At 43.7% G+C, this 21,642-nt stretch overlaps 1 protein-coding gene across 3 annotated transcripts in view; it reads left to right on the forward strand.

The window, feature by feature from the left end:
* Positions 1-15,683: 15,683 nt before the first annotated feature.
* LOC141171615 (uncharacterized) overlaps positions 15,684-21,642 on the forward strand; it is a 74,000-nt gene continuing 68,041 nt past the window's right edge. Inside the window, exons 1-3 of one of the 3 annotated variants that reach the window (XM_073655286.1) lie at positions 15,684-15,880; positions 18,055-18,101; positions 19,931-19,987. In XM_073655286.1, coding sequence (XP_073511387.1) covers positions 19,941-19,987 — 47 coding nt within the window. In that variant the 5' untranslated portion in view covers positions 15,684-15,880; positions 18,055-18,101; positions 19,931-19,940. Of the gene's footprint in view, positions 15,881-16,109; positions 16,182-18,054; positions 18,102-19,930; positions 19,988-21,642 lie in introns of those variants that run through there. The other 2 variants (XM_073655285.1, XM_073655287.1) reach the window with 2 other exon arrangements.

Consider the following 21,642-nt stretch of genomic DNA (forward strand, 5'->3'; position numbering starts at 1 on the left):
GACCTGCCGTATACCGGATACACCCGACAAGACCTGCCGTATACCGGGAACACCCTACAAGATCCGATGTATACCGGGAACACCCCACAATACCTGCCGTATACTGGGAACACTCTACAAGTGCTGTATACCGGGAACACCCCACAAGACCTGCCGTATACCGAGAACACTCTACGAGATCTGCTGTACACCCGGAGCACCCCACAAGACCGGCCGTATACCGGGAACACCCCACAAGATCTGCCGCACACTGGGAACACCCCACAAGACCTGCTATATACCAGGTACACCACAAAAGACCTGCCGTATACCGGGAACACCCCACAAGACCTGCCGTATACCGGGAACACCCCACAATACCTGCCGTATACTGGGAACACTCTACAAGTGCTGTATACCGGGAACACCCCACAAGACCTGCCGTATACCGAGAACACTCTACGAGATCTGCTGTACACCGGGAGCACCCCACAAGACCGGCCGTATACCGGGAACACCCCACAAGATCTGCCGTACACTGGGAACACCCCACAAGACCTGCTATATACCAGGTACACCTGCCGTATACCAAAAAACACTCTACAAGACCCGCTGTATACAGGGAACACCTTACAAAACTTACTGTAAGAGGGTGTATAGAGATATGTATGTTGGTGATGACTGTGAGTGGAGGCCACACCTGTAACGATGACATCTGATCACTAGATGTCAGTGACACTCACTGTTAATCTAAATTTTATTAAGTGTTAGCAAAACAATACTTGAATAATTTTATGAATGCTGCGATGCAAATAATAGACGAACTGTGCAGTGAAAATGCAATTTTGCAGCTTGAGTTATAAAATACTTTCATTGCATCATTGCTCTGCCACTCAAGCTGAGGATGGATAAAGTTTGTTTGGTGGAGAGGGGTTGGGTTGCCAGGGAGACGAAGCTGGGACATGACACATGTGGTCTAAGAGCTCCTGGTGGATGAGAAAAAAAGGAAGGTCCGGAGTAGGCGAACCTGGTTCCCCCTTGGAGTGCAGCGGTTTCGTGCTCCTGTGATTGGTGACGTCTGGGACAATAATCCTTTATTTCTGTTCGGTGAAGAGCGCGGGGAAGTGCAACAGTGGGATAACATTGAAAAGAGCCGGCCATCTTGTGAAGTGTGACACGGCGCCCGTGGAGGGTAAAGCACCCTATGTTTTAAACAAGGATGAGGTACCTCATGTTCTTCTTCTTATTTTAAATTCTCCCTGACCGGTCCAATGAGTTAGTTAGGGTCAGCTAGGTCTTGAGATCAATCTAAATGACTAGTCTATATGGGACGGTGTCAGTGAGGCACGAACTGTGTTCATCTTGTCAACCACGGTTGATAGCACGGTGCGAAGTTCAGAAAGGCCACAGTCCGTGGTGAAGCTCCCAAGGCACCCACCTGTCTGGATTGAATTTCCCGCAGAGCATGTGTGGCACCCCAGGGGTCCGGTTGCCAAAGTGGCATGGCCTCCCTCACAAGAGGTGATGCCATGCCTGGAAGCAAGCAGGGGTCCCCTAATCAGGTTTTACTAAGCATGCATCACAGTCCTGGCTCCAGACCAGCAAGGGGAGTCCCTCCCCTTGGCAACTGGTATCTGGGGGCGGGGTTAGTTAGTCTTAATGTGAGGAGTTGAAGTGAGGACATCAACGAGAGAGGAGCTGGGGACTGGAGCTGCGCGGCAGCTCACCCCAGAAGGAACCAACACAGAAGAACAGGACATCGGAGTCGGAGGCTGTGGGGCACTGAAGGCCCAGCCGCAGAAACCGGAGGGTAGGAGACAGCAGGTCTCCTGGCCCCATCAGACGCCCGGAGGCTCAGCAGCACCGCAGGGTACAGCACCGCCACGAGGGAGTGACGCACAAAAAGGCCCGAGCTGCCTGCCATACGGGTGAGCACAGAAACGCCGCACTCAGGGACGAGGGCCACTGCACAGCTACAAGCAGCAGGGCCAAAGAGTTTAGTGGAAAGAGAAGGCCTCCAACTTCACCTGGCAAGGAGGATTCTTTACTTGCTTCCAGGCTGCCCGGATTTCCACTTCTAGCCAGTACCCTAGTCCCGGCTTGTCTAATCACCACCAGTAAAGATAAGAGGAAACCGCCATTAAGTTGTGGACTGATTATTGCTGCGCCATCACCCCCTGCACTACAATGCCCAGCATAACCCATAACATCTACACTGCCCTGGAGCTAAGCTCTACCTGTGGAGAGCCACACCATCCCTGCTGCAGTAACACCAGCTCCAGAGGACCTGCTCCGCAGCGGTGGCTCCCTGTAGCCGCATATCACAGGTGGCGTCACGAACTGTATACAAACACTATAAATCCACTATAAATAACCCATTTTTATTGACCGCCCTAGGTCACCGCCACTGTGACATCCCCCAGCATCTACCGGCCCCGCACCGGGTACCCCACAACCCAGGGGGCGCGTCGCATGCTAATCAAATGAATTTGCTATCATCTGTGTTCTTGTAAATGGGAATTGAATATGGTTGTTTATTGTATATGTTATTCTTGTTAGGTGAACTTGGGCTGTAATCTGCCTAGCTGTACAGCTGAGTTTGGTCATATTGGGATCCCAGAAAGTTTATTGATTGGGAATAGTATTAAGATTGTGAACCAGGAGAAAAGACACATATTACGGCTTACACCCCATAGGAACTAGTCCTGTTTAAGTCCGCACACATTTAGGGGAGAGGGGTGGCATTATTGGCCCAAGGGAAGACATCCCCTTACTGTGACCAGGGATATGTGGCTGTTCTCCTGGTAAGAAAAATAAAACACAATTCTTTTGTACGAGTTGTTGCATTAAAAATGTTACTGTTTATTTTATTCACTTTTCTTCCCCATACAAACAGGGGCGAGTTTTGTTACAATAAATCTTGCTATTGTTTTACCACCGTTTTTCTTTTGAAGCTCATCTGTCCTGTCAGTGGCATCACTGTATCAAAATGCTGTTAGTAGTCGGGGCCCTTTACACTACCGTATACGGGAAACACCCTACAAAACCCGCTGTATACCGGAAACACCCTACAAGACCCGCTGTATACCGGGAACACCCTACAAGATCCGATGTATACCGGGAAAACCTTACAAGACCTGCCGTATACCGAGAACACTCTGCAAGACCCGCTGTATACCGAGAACACCCCACAAGACCTGCCATATACCAGGGACACCCACAAGACCTGCTGTATGCCAGGAACACTCCACGAGACCCACTGTATACAGGGAACACCCCACAAGACCAACTGTAAACCGGGAACACACCGCAATACCTGCCGTATACCGGGAACACTCTACAAGATCTGCTGTATACCAGGAACACCCTACAAGACCCACTGTATACCGGGAACACCCCATAAGACTTGCCGTATACCGAGAACACTCTACAATATTTGTCGTATACCGGAAATGTGGCGCCCTGCTGAGCATGGTGCCACAGAACCCTGAAGGGTGCATAGATGGATTTCTCCACAAGAGGCCCTCACTACATGCAAACACCTCCACCGTCCACCTCATACCAGCAGAGGGAGCCCTGATAGGGATATATAAAGGGAAGGTGGAGCCAGGCAGCTCAGTCAGTCTACAGAGAGTTTAGAGTGTGCTCAGAATGTAGCAGCACGCTGGCTGCTGTGTGAGGCAAGCTAGGCCTCCAGCAGCCCTGAAGCCTAGTGAGGGCCCTGAGCGTGGCCGACGGCGAGAAGAGAAGGAGAGTGGAACCAAGGGGGCAGAGGAGCATAGGATGCTCGCCCCGTTATATTTAACGGACACCGGGTCCGCGCCTACAGGGATTCATTATACCCAGTAGGAACAACCGGAACCCCTGGAGAACTACAGGTCCCAGGTCGACCAGGCTGAACTCATATACAGGACTAGGAATCACGAAGGCCCCAGCGTCAAGGGAGAGTGATTGCCAAGAGAAAGTCCTACTACCAAGTCAGCAGGCCCAAGAGGAAGAGGCAGTAGTCAAGCCAGGCCTAGCTTCAGGCAGGTCAGAGCTTAGCAAGTGGAGGCAGACGATCAGGAGGACCTATACCCGCTCACTGGGGAGAGGTCCAAAAGTGCGCCCTTCACATGGAGTACCCTGGACCGTGCCTGCATCATCATCAGTAAAGGTACTGAAGCGCACCCCCGTGTGAGTGTCTGTCCTTTCCTCCGGAACCGTCCTGCCGTCTCTCCTCTGCACCACCACCCAGTACATCCCCTACACTGCCCTGAGGCCCGCTCCACCTGTGGGGAGCTGTACCATCTTTAGCTGCCTCGACACCTGCCTCAGAGGACTGTTGCAGGGCTGGTGATCCTCACCAGACACCACAGGTGGCGTCACGACAATTTCCCCTATAAACATTCCCCTCTTTTCAGTTGTCCACCCTGGGCCACGGACCGGGCCAGCCACCATGATATCCCCCAAGTGTCTAAGAGGCCCATGCTGCCGAGTACCCCATGGCCCCGGGGGCGCGACAGAAACACCCCACAAGACCTGCCGTATACCGGGAACACCCCACAAGACCTGCCATATACCAGGAACATCTTCCAAGACCCGCTGTATACCGGGAACACCCCACAAGACCTGCCGTATGCCAGGCACACTCTACAAGACTCGCTGCATACCGGGAACACCCCACAAGACCTGCTGTATACCGGGAACACCCCACAAGACCTGCCATATACCGGGAACACCCCACAAGACCTGCCGTGTACCAGGAACACCCCACAAGACCTGCCGCATACCAGGAACATCACTCAGACCTGTACACCACATGTAATAATCAATATTATTCACTTCACCTGTCAGTGTCAATGGATAGATAGATAATAGATAGATAATAGATAGATAGATAATAGATAGATAGATAGATAATAGATAAAAAGATAGATAATAGATAGATAGATGATAGATAACAGATAGATAGATAATAGATAGATAGATAGATAATAGATAGAAAGATAGATAATAGATAGATAATAAATAGATAGATGATAGATAATAGATAATAGATAGATAGATAGATAATAGATAGATAATAGACAGATAATAGATAATAGATAGATAGATAGATAGATAATAGATAGATAGATAGATAATAGATAGATGATAGATAATAGATAGATAATAGATAGATAATAGATATATAATAGATAATAGATAGATAATAGATAGGTAATAGATAGATAATAAACAGATGATAGATAATAGATAGATAATATATAGATAATAGATAATAGATAGATAGATCATAGATAATAGATAGATAATTGATAGATAATAGATAGATAGATAATAGATAGATAATAAATAGATAATAGATGGATAATAGATAGATAATAGATAGATATAAATAGATGATAGATAATAGATAGATAATAAATAGATGATAGATAATAGATAGATCATAGATAGATCATAGATAGATAATAGATAGATCATAGATAGATAGATAGATAATAGATAGATAGATAGATAGATAGATAGATAGATAGATATATAGATAGATAGATAGATAGATTTAGTAAATTAAGAATAAAAAAAGTGGATAATATGTTTTATCAGAGGAGGATCCTGGTGCTAAAACCATTTGAAAGTTTCTGTTGTCTATTACTTACAGAATGTATCCCATTACATACAGTACAGACCAAAAGTTTGGACACACCTTCTCATTTAAAGATTTTTCTGTATTTTCATGACTATGAAAATTGTACATTCACACTGAAGGCATCAAAACTATGAATTAACACATGTGGAATTATAACAAAAAAGTGTGAAACAACTGAAAATAGGTCTTATATTCTAGGTTCTTCAAAGTAGCCACCTTTTGCTTTGATGACTGCTTTGCACACTCTTGGCATTCTCTTGATGAGCTTCAAGAGGTAGTCACCGAAAATGGTTTTCACTTCACAGGTGTGCCCTATCAGGTTTAATAAGTGGGATTTCTTGCCATATAAATGGGGTTGGGACCATCACTTGTGTTGTGTAGTAGTCTGGTGGGTACACAGCTGATAGTCCTACTGAGTAGACTGTTAGAATTTGTATTATGGCAAGAAAAAATCAGCTAAGTAAAGAAAAACGAGTGGCCATCATTACTTTAAGAAATGAAGGTCAGTCAGTGCGAAAAATTGGGCAAACTTTGAATGTGTCCCCAAGTGCAGTTGCAAAAACCATCAAGCGCTACAAAGAAACTGGCTCACATGCGGACCACCCCAGGAAAGGAAGACCAAGAGTCACCTCTGCTTCTGAGGTATAAGTTTATCTGAATCACCAGCCTCAGAAATCGCAGGTTAACAGCAGCTCAGATTAGAGATCAGGTCAATGCCACACAGAGTTCTAGCAGCAGACACATCTCTTCAACAACTGTTAAGAGGAGACTTTGTGCAGGAGGCCTTCATGGTAAAATAGCTTCTAGGAAACCACTGCTAAGGACAGGCAACAAGCAGAAGAGACTTGTTTGGGCTAAAGAACACAAGGGATGGACATTAGACCAGTGGAAATCTGCGCTTTGGTCTGATGAGTCCAAATTTGAGATCTTTGGTTCCAACCACCGTGTCTTTGTGCGACGCAGAAAAGGGGAACGGATGGACTCTACGTGCCTGGTTCCCACCGTGAAGCATGGAGGAGGAGGTGTGATGGTGTGGGGGTGCTTTGCTGGTGACACTGTTGGGGATTTATTCAAAATTGAAGGCATACAGAACCAGCATGGCTACCACAGCATCTTGCAGCGGCATGCTATTCCATCCTGTTTGCGTATTGTTGGACCATCATTTATTTTTCAACAGGACAATGACCCCAAACACACCTCCAGGCTGTGTAAGGGCTATTTGACCAAGAAGGAGAGTGATGGGGTGCTACGCCAGATGACCTGGCCTCCACAGTCACCAGACCTGAACCCAATTGAGATGGTTTGGGGTGAGCTGGACCGCAGAGTGAAGGCAAAAGGGCCAAAAAGTGCTAAGCATGTCTGGGAACTCCTTCAAGATTGTTGGAAGACCATTTCTGGTGACTACCTCTTGAAGCTCATCAAGAAAATGCCAAGAGTGTGCAAAGCAGTCATCAAAGCAAAAGGTGGCTACTTTGAAGAACCTAGAATATAAGACATATTTTCAGTTGTTTCACACTTTTTTGTTAAGTATATAACTCCACGTGTGTTAATTCATAGTTTTGATGCCTTCAGTGTGAATGTACAATTTTCATAGTCATGAAAATACAGAAAAATCTTTAAATGAGAAGGTGTGTCCAAACTTTTGGTCTATACTGTACATGAAACATTTGGAAGCCTCTGGAAGTATTTACTTGCTGTGCTGAGATGAAGTGATCCGTCTGAGTGACCTCACATAATACTCTCTGTCTGGGTGAACTTTTCCACTCAGTAGATCTGTGATCTTCTCATATATTTCTCAGCAACAAAAATTGAGATTGGTTTACAATGAAAGCAACCAAATCTGTCCGGTTTGGGGATGCAAATGGGAAATGGAACAGTGACATATTTATTCATGAGTATGGAAAACAATTCACATCTTACATCATAAAATCATATTCAATCTTAGATATTTCTAAGTGTTCTCATAACAAGAAATATCCTCACTGCTTGTAACACTTCTAGAATGTGATATGATAGGAGGATATTTCTTGTTTTCACTACAATCCACGATTTTTACAATATTTCATATATAAAATGACAAGAATACATAACCCATGGTTCGTGATGAAGTCATGGATGTTTTCCTGGTCTCATTTTCAAAAAACTTTATGGAAAAATCAAAATTGTGATCTCACAAAAACCCACTCCATATACAGAATATATATAAATATACTGTATATATACACTGTATATATTTTGTAGTTTTAAAGAGAATGTCACTTGTTTATTTGCTAGTGCGTGTATGTATACCTGTATACGGTAATAATATAAACAGACCATAAGAATTTGATCTTTCTACAGTCCACCCAATGGTTAAATCCTCATCAAGCCTGGTGGGCACCCCCTTCTCTCGTTATGACTTTGAGTTGCACTTCCGTCCTGCTTAGAAGAATGTCAAAGTGGATGCCCTGTCTCGATCCTCTGATGTGACTGCTTCCGTGGAGGAGTCACAACACATCATTGACTCGGCCAGGATTATTGAAGTGGCCCTTGTCCTCCTGAAACACTTTCCTCTGGGTAAGACCTTTGATCCTACTGCTAGGAGGAGAATTCTGTCCTTGAAACACAAATCCAAGCTAGTTGGCCATGTGGACATATGCAAATCTACCGAGCTGATTGCTTGTCGCTTCTGGTGACCGCCGCTGGCCAAGGATGTTTGGGACTTTGTACCCACTTGTTCATAGCGCATCAGAAACAAGTCCCCTAGGAAGAAGCCTGTTGGTCTTCTTCAGCCTCTGCCGGTTCCTTCCACTCGCTGGCAACATATCGCTAGGACTTCATCATGGACCTGCCCATCTCTGAGGGTTACGACATCATCTGGATCGTGGTGAATTGGTTCTCTAAGATGGCTCACTTCATTCCTCTGGCCAGTCTTCCCTCCGCACTCAAGCTCGCCACACAGTGTTACCAGCATGTGTTTCATTTCCATAGTCTTCCTCTCCACATTGTCTCTGATCGTGAAGTCCAGTTCACTTCGAAATTTTGGAGAGGTGTTTGCAAGCTGCTGAATGTCCAGTTGGATTTTTCCTCCACATACCATCCGCAGATTAATGGTCAAGTAGAACGGGTCAATCAAATTCTCGAGAACTACCTTCGGTACTTTTTCTCTGACAGTCAGGATGATTGGGTACAACTACTCCCCTCGGTGGAGCTTTACTACAACATCCCCGTTGGGGAGTTTTCCAGAGCATCTCCATTTTTCGTTGTATACTTTTAACATCCTCAAGTGCCATCTCCCATGTCTGCTTCCTCTGGGAACTGCAGCTGATTCCTCTTATTCCTCTTATAACAACTTCCTCCAGATCTGGCAGCAAACTAGCAAACTCAGGCCTCCCTTCTTAAGGCCGTGTCTCGAATGAAGACTTATGCAGACAAGAAGAGAGGTTCGCCGCCTCAGTATCACCCTGGAGATAAAGTCTGGCTGTCTTCTGGAACGTTCGCCTAAAGGTGTCATACTGCAAGTTCGCCCCCTGGTACCTCGGACCACAGAAAATCCTCAGGCAACTCAATCAAGTGACCTGCCGTCTTCAGCTTCAGGCAAATCTTTGGATTCCAAATTCCTTTCATGTCACGCTCGTGAAGCTGGTGGACCTGAATCGCTTCTCAAAACCCCACTCTTCTACCACTACTGCTGTGCCCGAGGGTCCCTTGGATGTCTTTGAGATTAAGGACATCCTCGATTCTAATAAGGTTTGGGGGAGCACCTTTTATCTGGTGGCTTGGGAGGGCTTTGGTCCTGAAGAGAGTTCCTGGGAGCCTGCGGAGCACATCTGATCCCCTATCATCTCGGAAATACATAGTAACATAGTTTTTAAGGTTGAAGGAAGACTAAGTTCATCTAGTTCAACCCATAGCCTAACATGTTGATCCAGAGGAAGGCAAAAATAAAACATGTGGCAAACACTAAGCTCCGCATTGGGGAAAAAATTCCTTCCCGACTCCATACAACAATCAGACTAGTTCCCTGGATCAACGCCCTATCAAGGAATCTAGTATATATAACCTGTAATATTATACTTTTCAAGAAAGGCATCCATGCCCTTCTTAAATTTTAATAGTGAATCACTCATTACAACATCATGCGGCAGAGAGTTCCATAGTAATAAGATCACCCCTAAGCCTTCTTTTTTCCACAGTAAATAACCCCAAGTGTAATAACCTGTCTTGGTTTTGCAGATCTCCCAGTCCTCTAATAACCTTGGTCGCTTTTCTCTGTACCCGCTCTAGTTCAGCTATGTCATTCTTATACTCCGGAGACCAGAACTGTACACAGTATTCTAAGTGTACAGTTTATCTCTATACAAGCACTAGTGACTTGTATAGAGATAAAATGATGTTCTCCTTATGAGCATCTATGCCTCTTTTAATGCATCCCATTATTTTATTTGCCTTTGCAGCAGCTGCCTGACACTGGCCACTAAACGTGATCTTGTCGTCCACCAATACACCCAGGTCTTTTTCAGTCACAGTTTTGCCCAGTGCTTTACAATTAAGCATATAATTATACATTTTATTTCCTCTGCCCAAGTGCATTACCTTACATTTATCCCCATTAAAGCTCATCTGCCATTTATCAGCCCAAGCTTCTAGTTTACATAAATCCTCCTGTAATATAAAATTGTCCTCCTCTGTATTGATTAAACTGCAGAGTTTAGTGTCATCTGCAAATATTGAAATATTACTCTGTATGCCCCCTACAAGGTCATTAATAAATATGTTAAAAAGAAGGGGGCCCAATACTGACCCCTGTGGTACCCCACTGTTAACCGAGACACAGTCTGAGTGTTTTCCATTAATAACCACCCTTTGTTTCCTATCACAGAGCCAATTCTTAACCCACATACATATATTTTCCCCTATCCCCATTGTTCTCATTTTATGTATCAATCTTTTGTGTGGAACCGTATCAAAAGCTTTTGAAAAGTCCATATACACAACATCCACTGCATTTCCTTGGTCCAGTCCAGAACTTGCCTCCTCATAAAAACTGATCAGATTAGTTTGACAGGAAAGGTCCCTCGTAAACCCATGTTGATATTGGGTCATGAGGTTATTCTTTTTCAGATACTTTATTATAGCATCTCTTAGGAAACCCTCCAGGATTTTACCCACAGTAGAGGTTAAGCTTACTGGCCTATAATTTCCAAGTTCGGTTTTTGTCCCCTTTTTGAATATTGGCACCACATTTGCTATACGCCAGTCCTGTGGTACAGACCCTGTTATTATGGAATCTTTAAAGATTAAAAATAATGGTCTATCTATGACGTTACTTAATTCCTGCAGTACTCGCGGGTGTATCCCATCCGGGCCGGGGATTTGTCAACTTTAGTGATTTTTAGACGCCGCCGTACTTCCTGCTTGGTTAAGTAAGTGACATTTAATGGAGAATTTTTGTTATCACTAATCATGTTTTCTGTCATGCGATTTTCTTGTGTAAATACTGTTGAAAAAAAATCATTTAGCATATTGGCTTTTTCCTCATCCTCATCCACCATTTCACCCAGACTATTTTAAGGGGGCCAACACTATCATTTTTTAGTTTCTTACTATTTATGTAGTTAAAGAATATTTTGGGGTTATTTTTACTTTCTCTGGCAATGATTCTCTCTGCCTCAATCTTTGCTGCCTTGATTTGGTTTTTACAGAATTTATTTAATTTTCTGTATTTATTTAATGCCTCATCACTACCTACTTGCTTTAGCTCTCTAAATGCTTTCTTTTTGTCACTTATTGCGCCCCTTACAGCTCTATTTAGCCATAGTGGTTTCCTCCTATTTCTAGCATGTTTATTCCCAAAGGGTATATATTGTGCACAGGTCCTATTCAGGATGCTAATAAATATCTCCCATTTGCTTTGTGTAGCTTTATGTCTCAGGATATCATCCCAGTTTATTGCACTAAGATCCTCTCTCAACCGTTGGAAATTTGCCTTCCTGAAGTTTAGTGTCCTTGTAACCCCTCTACTACACACCTTATTAAAGGTTACATGAAAACCTATTATTTTGTGATCACTATTACCCAAGTGACCCCCAACTCGTATATTTGATATGCGGTCTGGCCTATTGGTTAATATTAGGTCTAGCAGTGCCCCCCTTCTTGTTGGGTCCGGAACCAGTTGTGAAAGGTAATTGTCTCTCATAATTGTCAAAAACCTATTACCTTTGCTTGAACTACAGGTTTCTGTCCCCCAATGTATTTCATGGTAGTTGAAGTCCCCCATAATAATGACTTCTCCTTGAGTCCCTGCTTTATCTATTTGCTTTATGAGGATATTCTCCACTGCTTCTATTATTTTTGGAGACTAATAACAAACCCCTATCAGTAATTTATTATTTTTCCCCCTCCCCTTATCTCCACCCACAGGGACTCTACATTTTCATTAGATTCACATATATCCTCCCGCAAGACAGGTTTTAAGGATGATTTTACATATACACACCCCCCCCCCTCGCTTGTTTGTACGGTCATTTCTGAACAGACTATAGCCCTGTAAATTAACTGCCCAGTCATGGCTCTCGTCCAGCCACGTCTCAGATATCCCTACCATGTCATAATTATTTTCCAACAAAATTAATTCTAATTCCTCCATTTTGTTGGTGAGGCTTCTGGCCTGATGGATGTTTCTCCATCAGTCTGGCCAAGAAAAGGATGGGCATAAAGGGGGGCACTGTCACGGCGGTAACTCACACACATTCTTTGCACCATGCTACTCATTGCATTCACAGCTCTGCCCCTCTCTGTGTCAGGCTGCCTCACTGAGTTACCTCATGCTGTTCTCACAGCTCTGCTGCATCTTCCTGCTGTCTCCACCTGGCTATAGGTAGACACAGCAAGAACCTACAGGAATTTAACCCTGCTGTGTCCTACAGGGTTTTGCTTCCCTAGCCTATCCCCTGCTAGCAGAGGATATATTAGGCAGTGCCTACCCTTATTCCTTCACTGAACTTAGGTTCCTGTTTTCTGTCTGTCTCCAGTAATCAGTTTAAGTGCAATTTTATCTTGTCACTCCTGTTACCTCTCCGCTCCTGATCTCGGCTTAGTATTGTGAACCCGTTCTGCCTGCCCTGACTTCGGGGCTTCGGGCCATCTGACAACGCCTCTGTTTTCGCCCTCCTGTGCTGTGAACTCCTGCTTTGATCCTTGGGTCAGCTGCTGCATGTCTGGGCACTGCCCTGGAGTGGCACCTGGTAACTACCTGCAGCCCAAGCCTATCCTCACCATCAGAGGCTCTAGTGAAAACCAAGTAGCCACTCAGTCACACCCCTCCAGGGTAAGCCCGGCCCGTAGCACAGTGGGTCCACACCCACCGTCATCACAAAGTGTTTGTGTGTTTTTTTATGTGAGCGTATATGAATACCTGCATAGTATGTAAGTGTATGTATATATACCTGTACATGCGTGAGTGTTTTGTTTGAATGTGTACATATGTATACCTGTGTATGTACATGTGTATGTAAACATGTACTGTATAAGTATGTGTGAGTTTGTGTGTTTTTTTGTGCGTGTGAGTGTATACCTGCACATGTAAGAGTGTGTGTGTTTTTATGTGTAGGTATGTGTATATGTATACCTGCATAATGGGTATGTGTATGTATATATATGAGTGTGTGTTTTTATGTGTATGTATGTGACGCACCCCCTGGGACATATTCCTTTTTGAGGGGAATACCCGGCACCGGATCAGATGGGGGGTTGTAGTCTCCGAGCGGCTGTGACCCGGCCCGTGCCCAGGGCGTCAAACTCAGTGTTATGTGGCAGTCCTACAGATGTTATTAAGAGTTCTTTTGTGTCGACTACGCCACCCGTTGTGATGCGGTCACTGTGGCCGCCGCTGCAGCAGGATCCGCTGAGGCTGATGGTGGGTGCGCAGCTTGATGGGATAACCCCCAACGGGAGGGGTATAGCCTCAGGGGGGACAGGTGCAGAGGATGGGGGTTGTGGTGGTGCAGTGCAGACGGCAGTGAAGACAGAGTCGGGTTGTGCAGTTAAGGGTGTTTACTTACTGCAGATGTTGTACTGGTCACTCCAGCTTCGAGTGACCACCCGAGCCGTGCTGCGTCCACCAGGTCCTGGATCCAGCCAACCCCCAAACAAGTCCGGAGCGTGGCCCTGAGCTCTCCTTCTGTCCCGTTCTCTGGCCGTCCCCACCAGTGATCCACCTAGGTCCAGCTCCCTCGGGCCTTCTGTTGGGACACCCTTGGCCTTGGGTTCCCTGACCCTTCATGTGGTGTGCCTTCGGGGTGGATGTGGTGGGTGACCGTGGCAAACGCTGCCCACGGTCTCCGGTCTCTGGCTGGGGAATGTTTTTACCCCCACCAGCTTGGGTTCCGGTACCCTGATGCCGACTCTTCACCCGGGGTTTTAATTTGGGATCTTAGAGTCCTTTTCTTCTGTGCCTCTGAGTCTCTCTCTTCTCCTCTCTCACTCTGGGTCTTTCCTTCTCCTCTGCTCGCTGACTTGTTCTCTGCATCTGACCCTGTTCTTAGTTGGTGCCCACCTTATATACACCCTCTATGTGTGAGCTCAGGTGACCAGCACCCAATGAGCTCCTAACTTTACCCAGGCTGCTCCCCCTATCTGCCCCTACACTACTTGGGATGTACCACCCCCCTCCCACTCCAGCCAGGAACAGACTCGGTCGTACCTGCACATTTCTAAGTGGGAGTACCGTCGGTCTGCTCCTCGGAAATGGGATGTGTGTAGTGCATGCAGCCTACCGAGCTCAGTTCCACGCTCCATCCTTACCCGGGAGTGGAATATCACACCTCTGGGTTGAGGTGCAATACCCCTGTAGCAGCCGAATCCTCAGGGTGCTACATATGTATATATGTGTATACAGTATGTACTTTTATGCGTTTGTGTGTTTTTATGCGTTTGTGTGTATGTATGCCTGCATAGTGTGTATGTACTGTATATGTATGTTTGTGAGTTTTGTGTGTGTATACCTTTATGGTGTGTATGTGTATGCATACCTGTATATGTATTTTTATGCGTTTGTGTGTGTTTTTATGTGTGTATGTATATGTATACCTGCATAGTGTGTATGTATATGTATACTTGTATGTGTACGTGTATGAGTATGTGTGTTTTTATGTGTCTGTACGTATATATGTATGTTTATGTGTTTGTGTGTATTTTTATGTGTGTAAGCATATGTATAACTGTATATGTACTGTATGTTTATGCTTTTGTTTGTTTGTGTGTGTATGTGTATATGTATACCTGCACAGTGTGTATGTGTATGTATATGTGTGTTTTTATGGATGTGTGTATATATATGTGTGTGTTTTTGTGTATGTATGTGTGTGTCTGTATGTGTGTGTGTTTTTGTATATGTGTATGTATGTTTTTGTATATGTGTGTGTTTGTTTTTATGTATGTGTATGTTTTTATGTATGTGTGTGTTTTTGTGTATGTGTATATGTATGTGTGTGTCTTTATGTATGTATGCCTGTATCTGTGTGTGTTTTTATGTATGTGTATGCGTGTGTTTTTGTGTATGTGTATGTATGTGTGTGTTTTTGTGTATGTATGTGTGTGCCTTTATGAATGTGTATATGTATGTGTGTGTCTTTATGAATGTGTATATGTATGTGTGTGCCTTTATGAATGTGTATATGTATGTGTGTGTCTTTATGAATGTGTATATGTATGTGTGTGCCTTTATGAATGTGTATATGTATGTGTGTGCCTTTATGAATGTGTATATGTATGTGTGTGTCTTTATGAATGTGTATATGTATGTGTGTGCCTTTATGAATGTGTATATGTATGTGTGTGTCTTTATGTACGTATGCCTGTATCGGTGTGTGTTTTCATGTGTGTGTTTTTGTGTATGTGTATGTATGTGTGTGCCTTTATGAATGTTTATATGTGTGTTTTTATGTATGTGCATGTGTGTATTTTGTATATGTGTATGTATGTGTGTATTTTTGTATATGTGTATGTATGTATGTGTGTGTCTTTATGTATGTGTGTGTGTGCCTGTATCTGCTGGTCTCCATGTGTCTATACACCACTCCTCCCCTTGGCATTTGCTGCTGGTGTCACTCATGTGAAGCGCTGACTGTACGTTTGTGTAGGGTGGGGTGTTACCAAGCAGCACTGCCTGTGTCTCTTATATCTATTGGATTCTTCTCTCCTATTCCCTGCATTAAATAACTACTACTCCTATGGTCTTCACCCAGTGAACACGGAGAGCTATTCCAGCCCCTGATACGACAAATGGTGTGTAAACGCATTTTAATGATTTGTGCCGCCGTCGGTTCTTGCATGCTTCTGTGCGTGGCATTGTGCCCCAGTGCTGCAGTGTGTGGGCTGTGGGAGCTGCCAGCAATCATTATCCCGTCTCATCATTTCTGCAGCTTTACTGTAGGATCACGAGTCACTGTACGTTGCATTTACAGATATTGTCAGTGTTGCATCACATGGAGCATTCATCAGTACAGTGACCCCCCCCCCCATTACATGATCCTGCAGCAGATTCCTCCTAACATGAGCTGGGCACAGACCCCACTCCCAGCTCCAGGTAATTGTTCTAAGGAGGTGCTCAGGGTGGAGAACGCCTGCTTTAGGAAGCTCCTGGGGGGAAAAGGTTTTCAATTTTGGATCTAATTTCCGTGTAATATTTTGGTTATTGATTGATTTTTATAGATTTTTCTATATATTATTATACACTGGTATACGGCTTTCATGCTTCACTTGTGGTCTTTTTACATAGTGACGTTTCGCCCTGGTGAAGATTTCACAAGGTTTATGTAAATTTGAAACATCAATGAAGCTGCCTTAGATCTTAAATCGGGGTGTCTACTATGTAAATGGGGGACACTGACAAGTAATGTGCCTCCTGGAGAATAGTAAGGATGGGGCGCATGAGTAATTTTTCATTTATAGTAAATGCTGGTTTTATGGTTTTGTGCTCTTGCAGCCGCTATGGTCTTTTTCATGGTGACGTTTCACCCTGAGGGAGACTACACAGGGTTATGTAAACATGAAAAATCCAGCTCCCCACCCTTGAAGTTGCCTTAGATCTTATATCAGGGTGTCTACTATGTAAATGGGGGACACTGACAAGTAATGTGCCTCCTGGAGAATAGTAAGGATGGGGCGCATGAGTAATTTTTCATTTATAGTAAATGCTGGTTTTATGGTTTTGTGCTCTTGCAGCCGCTGTGGTCTTTTTCATGGTGACGTTTCACCCTGAGGGAGACTACACAGGGTTATGTAAACATGAAACATCCTGCTCCCCACCCTTGAAGTTGCCTTAGATCTTATATCGGGGTGTCTACTATGTAATTGGGGGACACTGACAAGTAATGTGCTACCGGAGAAATGTAAGCATGGGGCGCATGAGCAATTTTTGTTTATGGTAAATGTTAGTTTTATGGTTTTCTGCTCTTGCAGCCACTGCGGGACAAATGCACAAACACCCATAAATTTGAAGGGATATTCCCAACGGTTAGTATAGTGGTGGATGGGTGATAACTTGTGGATCAGTGGGGGTCTGACGGCTGTGACCACCACCACTGATCCCAAGAAGGTGGCTCTTAAATCGCCATCAGGCTGCTCCATTCATTGTCTACTGAACTGCCGGATTACATTGAGCGCTCTACTCTATTATCTCCATCAGTCCCGTACACGGCCAGCGCTCTAATGTTGTTTTTGGGATTGGAATGGGACCCAGCAATTAGACCCCCACCATCCCTAAGTTATGACCTATCCTGCAGACCTTTTAAAAATGGATCAACAGTAAAGTCGGCCATGTTCTTTCCCATACATATGCATGCACAATCGTAGCAAGTGTGCATGCATGGGTTCTCCATGGGCATAGAGGAGTAAGCCGCGTCTTGAAACCTCTGATGTTGGCACATCTCTCTTGAAATAAATGGAAGGCAATATAACCCTTCTTTCCGCTGACATCCTCTATTAGGAGAGCGATAGGAGACCCCTCCATCAGCTGGTCTTGCCAATATTGATGGGTTCGTCTGACTTTTCTCCTATGTGTATATGTACATTAGATGCTCAAATACAGAATTTGTGACTATGATCTGACAGATTTGGGGATGCCTGATCCTGTACAATTTAGCTAGGGGGACCACCAATGTGTTCATTTGACCTCCATTTCTCCACAGTATTTTATTTGGTTATCCCGGCGTCATTGACTTCTTAAGTGAAATTTTCTTGCCCACAATATACAGAAAGTTTGCAGAAAATCTGATAATAAGAGAATGGAGAATAATTTTGCAGACAATTTCCTGTAAATGCTGCTAAAATACCATCGCTATTTTATTTTCTGTCACCCATAGACAGAGCAGTCAGCAAGCAAAAATGAGAAATGTAACTTTTCCTGATATTTATAACAGTTTCGGTGGTTACATTGTGTACTGTTTTCCCTCTGACAGATGCTGATGGAAGCCGCTGTTTTTCTGATGGCTATGTGACAGAAGTGGTAATGCTGATTTCATGTCGCATAGACCGCCGGGCTAGGGCTTGTCTGTCTCTTTTTGCTTTTTAAGTAATGACCAATAGTAAAGTAATAGAAAAGCATTTTGATCTGTGAAGGTTATAAGATGAATTAATACAATAAACTAATATTTATAGTCACAGCAATAACACACAACAATTACAGTGGATGAAGTACCAGACTTGGACTGGTTGCACACCAGGTGTGTTTCTGTGACGGCAACAAATCCACGGATTCATGTGATGCTTTTGGGGCAGTTTAGGATTTTCTTCTATATGGGTGAAAAAAAATAGCATCTGGATTGTGCTTGAGAACGGCGTGCATCATGCAGTTTGGGATGGCACAGAATAAGGATAACCGAATCTGCAAAAATGTGAATTTGCAGATTTTGCTTGAATTTGTCCAGGAAATTTGATTCTGATAAAAAGCATTTCATACTAAAAGAAGAATATACAAAGGGTAAAAAAACAAATGATCAAGTAATCCTAGGAATTAACCCTTCGTTCATGTCTATGAGCTCTTTCCGTGCCGCAGTCCAGTCTTCAGTCACAATAGTTTTTCAGTTTGCTTCACAAGTCCCATCCAGCACAGACTAGGCCTTCCATCATCAGGAGGTCCATCGCCCTGCAAGAAATAGCACTGGAGGTGCTGAAGAACAGATGGGACCTGTGAAGAAGACCGAAGACCTGTTGTGACTGAAGATCGGACTAGAACCGTGAGGACCGGGCGGAAAGCTGCATAAAGAAGGTGAAAGGGACTGGGCAGAAGTGAGCAGAATTCCTTTTTTTTTCAAAATAGTTAATTGTAAGAGAATCAGTACCGGCAAATACCTGGAGATATTAGCCCTGTACACTTCAGGGGTTCAGGGGTGCTTAGCGATAGTATAAGAAAAGTCCAGCGACCAAGTGTAAGTGTAAGATAAATTGTGGTACTTACGGTTTATAAAGTACACATAAAAAAGTACACAAAAACATAAAAATACAGCATGGAAGCATGTGGAATACGGAGAGCATGGACAACAGCAGTTTCGTCCTTGATCTGCGCTTCTTCCTGGTCCCAATGAAAAGCACGAATCATAAATAATTTTAGCATTTTACCACTGATAGTGAGAATAAACGGGTAACATCAATTCATCTTCTAATTTTTCCTTGCACAACTGCTCTCCCACTGTGGATTTACTTTGATGGGGCCGTCACAAAGAGTCATCAAGGAGCCAATGTGCAGGAAAAAAAGAGTGTGCAACGCCAGTGCTCTGGCTTCTTTATATTCAGCATCAGTAGTGGACCCGCTCCGATCATAAAGTGATGACAACCAGTGATATGCCGTCACTCTATAAAATGTGATAACTTCTCTAAGATTATATTCACATGTCCAGTAATCATCCATTAGAAAGGATCCAGCAGCAATCAGTTGTGTAGACACAAATTTTTGTCTGTTTTTAAAAAACTGATTTCAGCTGGATCCATTTTTTTAACATTGAAGTCTATGGAAAACGGATCTGTTAATTTGCCATTCGTTTTTCATTCGTTTGAAAAGGATCTGTTTTTTGATGAATGGATCAGTTTCAAATGGAAGAAAACATATGGCTAATTAACGGATCCTTTATCCATTGTCTTCGATGGTAAAAAAGATTTAATCAGTTTTTTTAAAAATGGACAATTAATTTGTAACTGCACAACTTTTTTGCCAACGAATCCGTTCTAGTGGATGATTACTGGACATGAACGTAGCCTAAAGAGAAACATACTTTATATTGTTGTTTTCTCTTTGATTTTTTATAGAAAATAATGGTGCCAATGTTCTTATTATTGCAGAAATTAGACGATGGCATCAATAAAATCCGGCAGAACTTGGGCGGACATCCAGGAAAGGTAACGGATTATATCATGTAGATATCATACTGATATGTACATACGATTTACGCCATTCTTTCTTTTTTTTCTACCTGGTGAAAGTAAGAAAATTGCAGTATCATCATTTCTCAGTGCATTGATGTTTATACTCCATCCTTCATCCAATTTCTGACTACAAGGAGGTCATGGATCAGAAACTTTTCATAAGATATCATCAATTACTATATCATGAATTATGCCTGGTGGTTTTATAACCAAGTAAAATCTACAAGTTGTAGAAATCCATAATAATGACATCCATGGAAGTCTTTTGGGTCCGACTGGAGCTCTTTTTTGCCTCTGGATATATGGAATTATTTCTGTAGGATACATATGAAACACAAATTGAGCTTTATTCCATGGGATTCTGTAATATGGAGATATTGTCCCTTGTTTCTAGAAAGAATACGTCAATATTACGCCACCATATGGAAACACCATATGGCAGAACACGGAGGACTTATGTCTCAATAGTATGAAACCATAGTGACTCCGTGTGCTGCCAATCAGGCTGTGCTGTGTGCATGAGGCATCATCTTTTCTCCAGTGCATAAATTATTAGCATGCAATATTAATGGACGACGAAGCTACACGAAGAGCATAAGTGCTACACCAATGCTCGTTAGTGCAGAAGAAACTTCCCTACATCTGTATATACTGGAAATGTTTTTTTTTTTTAGGAGTCTTTTTGGAGTAGATTCTCTCCAATATACAGTACTCTTCAAAAACTGCTTCAAAAACTCTTCCAATTCATTTCTATGGGAAATCCACTTTTAGGTTCATATAAGGTGTTTTTTGAGCTTTATTTTCCTGACGAGATTTTTGTGAATATCACATGAATAAAATGAATAAAAGCTCCTCCAAAACATCCACAAAACAGCAGTTTGATGAAATTTTGGATGAGAGAGATAAGAGAGAGGAGAGAGAGAGGAGAGATGAGAGAGGAGAGATGAGAGAGAGAGATGAGAGAGAGAGATGAGAGAGGAGAGAGAAAGGAGAGAGAGAAAGAAGAGAGAGAGGAGAGAGAAGGAAGAGAGAGATGAGAGAGAGGTGATTGAGAGGAGAGAGAGAGGAACCGAAGAGAGGAGAAAGAGAAGAGAGAGAGGAGAAAGAGGAGAGAGATAAGAGAGAGGAGAGAGAGAGGAGAGAAAGGAGAGAGAGGAGAGGAGAGAGGAACAAAAGAGAAAGAGGAGAGAGAGGAGAGGAGAGAGGAACAAAAGAGAAAGAGGAGAGAGAGGAGAGGAGAGAGGAACAAAAGAGAAAGAGGAGAGAGAGGAACAGAAGAGAAGAGAGAGGAGAGAAAAGATAAAGCGTCCGGAGGAAAAACATTAACAAATAACAGAAACTAATGATATACCAGAACCTACAGAGGGAATACAAACTGGCCCCATATCTAGAGAAACTCGCAAACTCCAAAGTGCGACAGATCCTGAGCCGGTACAGACTGAGCGCCCACAGCCTACTCATCGAATCCGGACGGTACCGATAGAACTACATGCCCCGAGAGCGCAAACTCTGCCAGCAGCGCCCCCAGGAGGCCGTGGAGGATGAGGCCCACTTCTTGCTGAGGTGCCCCAAATACTCCACAGTGAGGGATACTCACTTCATGAGACTGTCCGATCTCTCCCCAGACT

This window comes from Phyllobates terribilis, unplaced genomic scaffold (genome assembly GCF_046119375.1).
Source record: "Phyllobates terribilis strain yellow unplaced genomic scaffold, ASM4611937v1 Scaffold_12__6_contigs__length_324123572, whole genome shotgun sequence".
Classification (NCBI taxonomy): Eukaryota; Metazoa; Chordata; class Amphibia; order Anura; family Dendrobatidae; genus Phyllobates; species Phyllobates terribilis.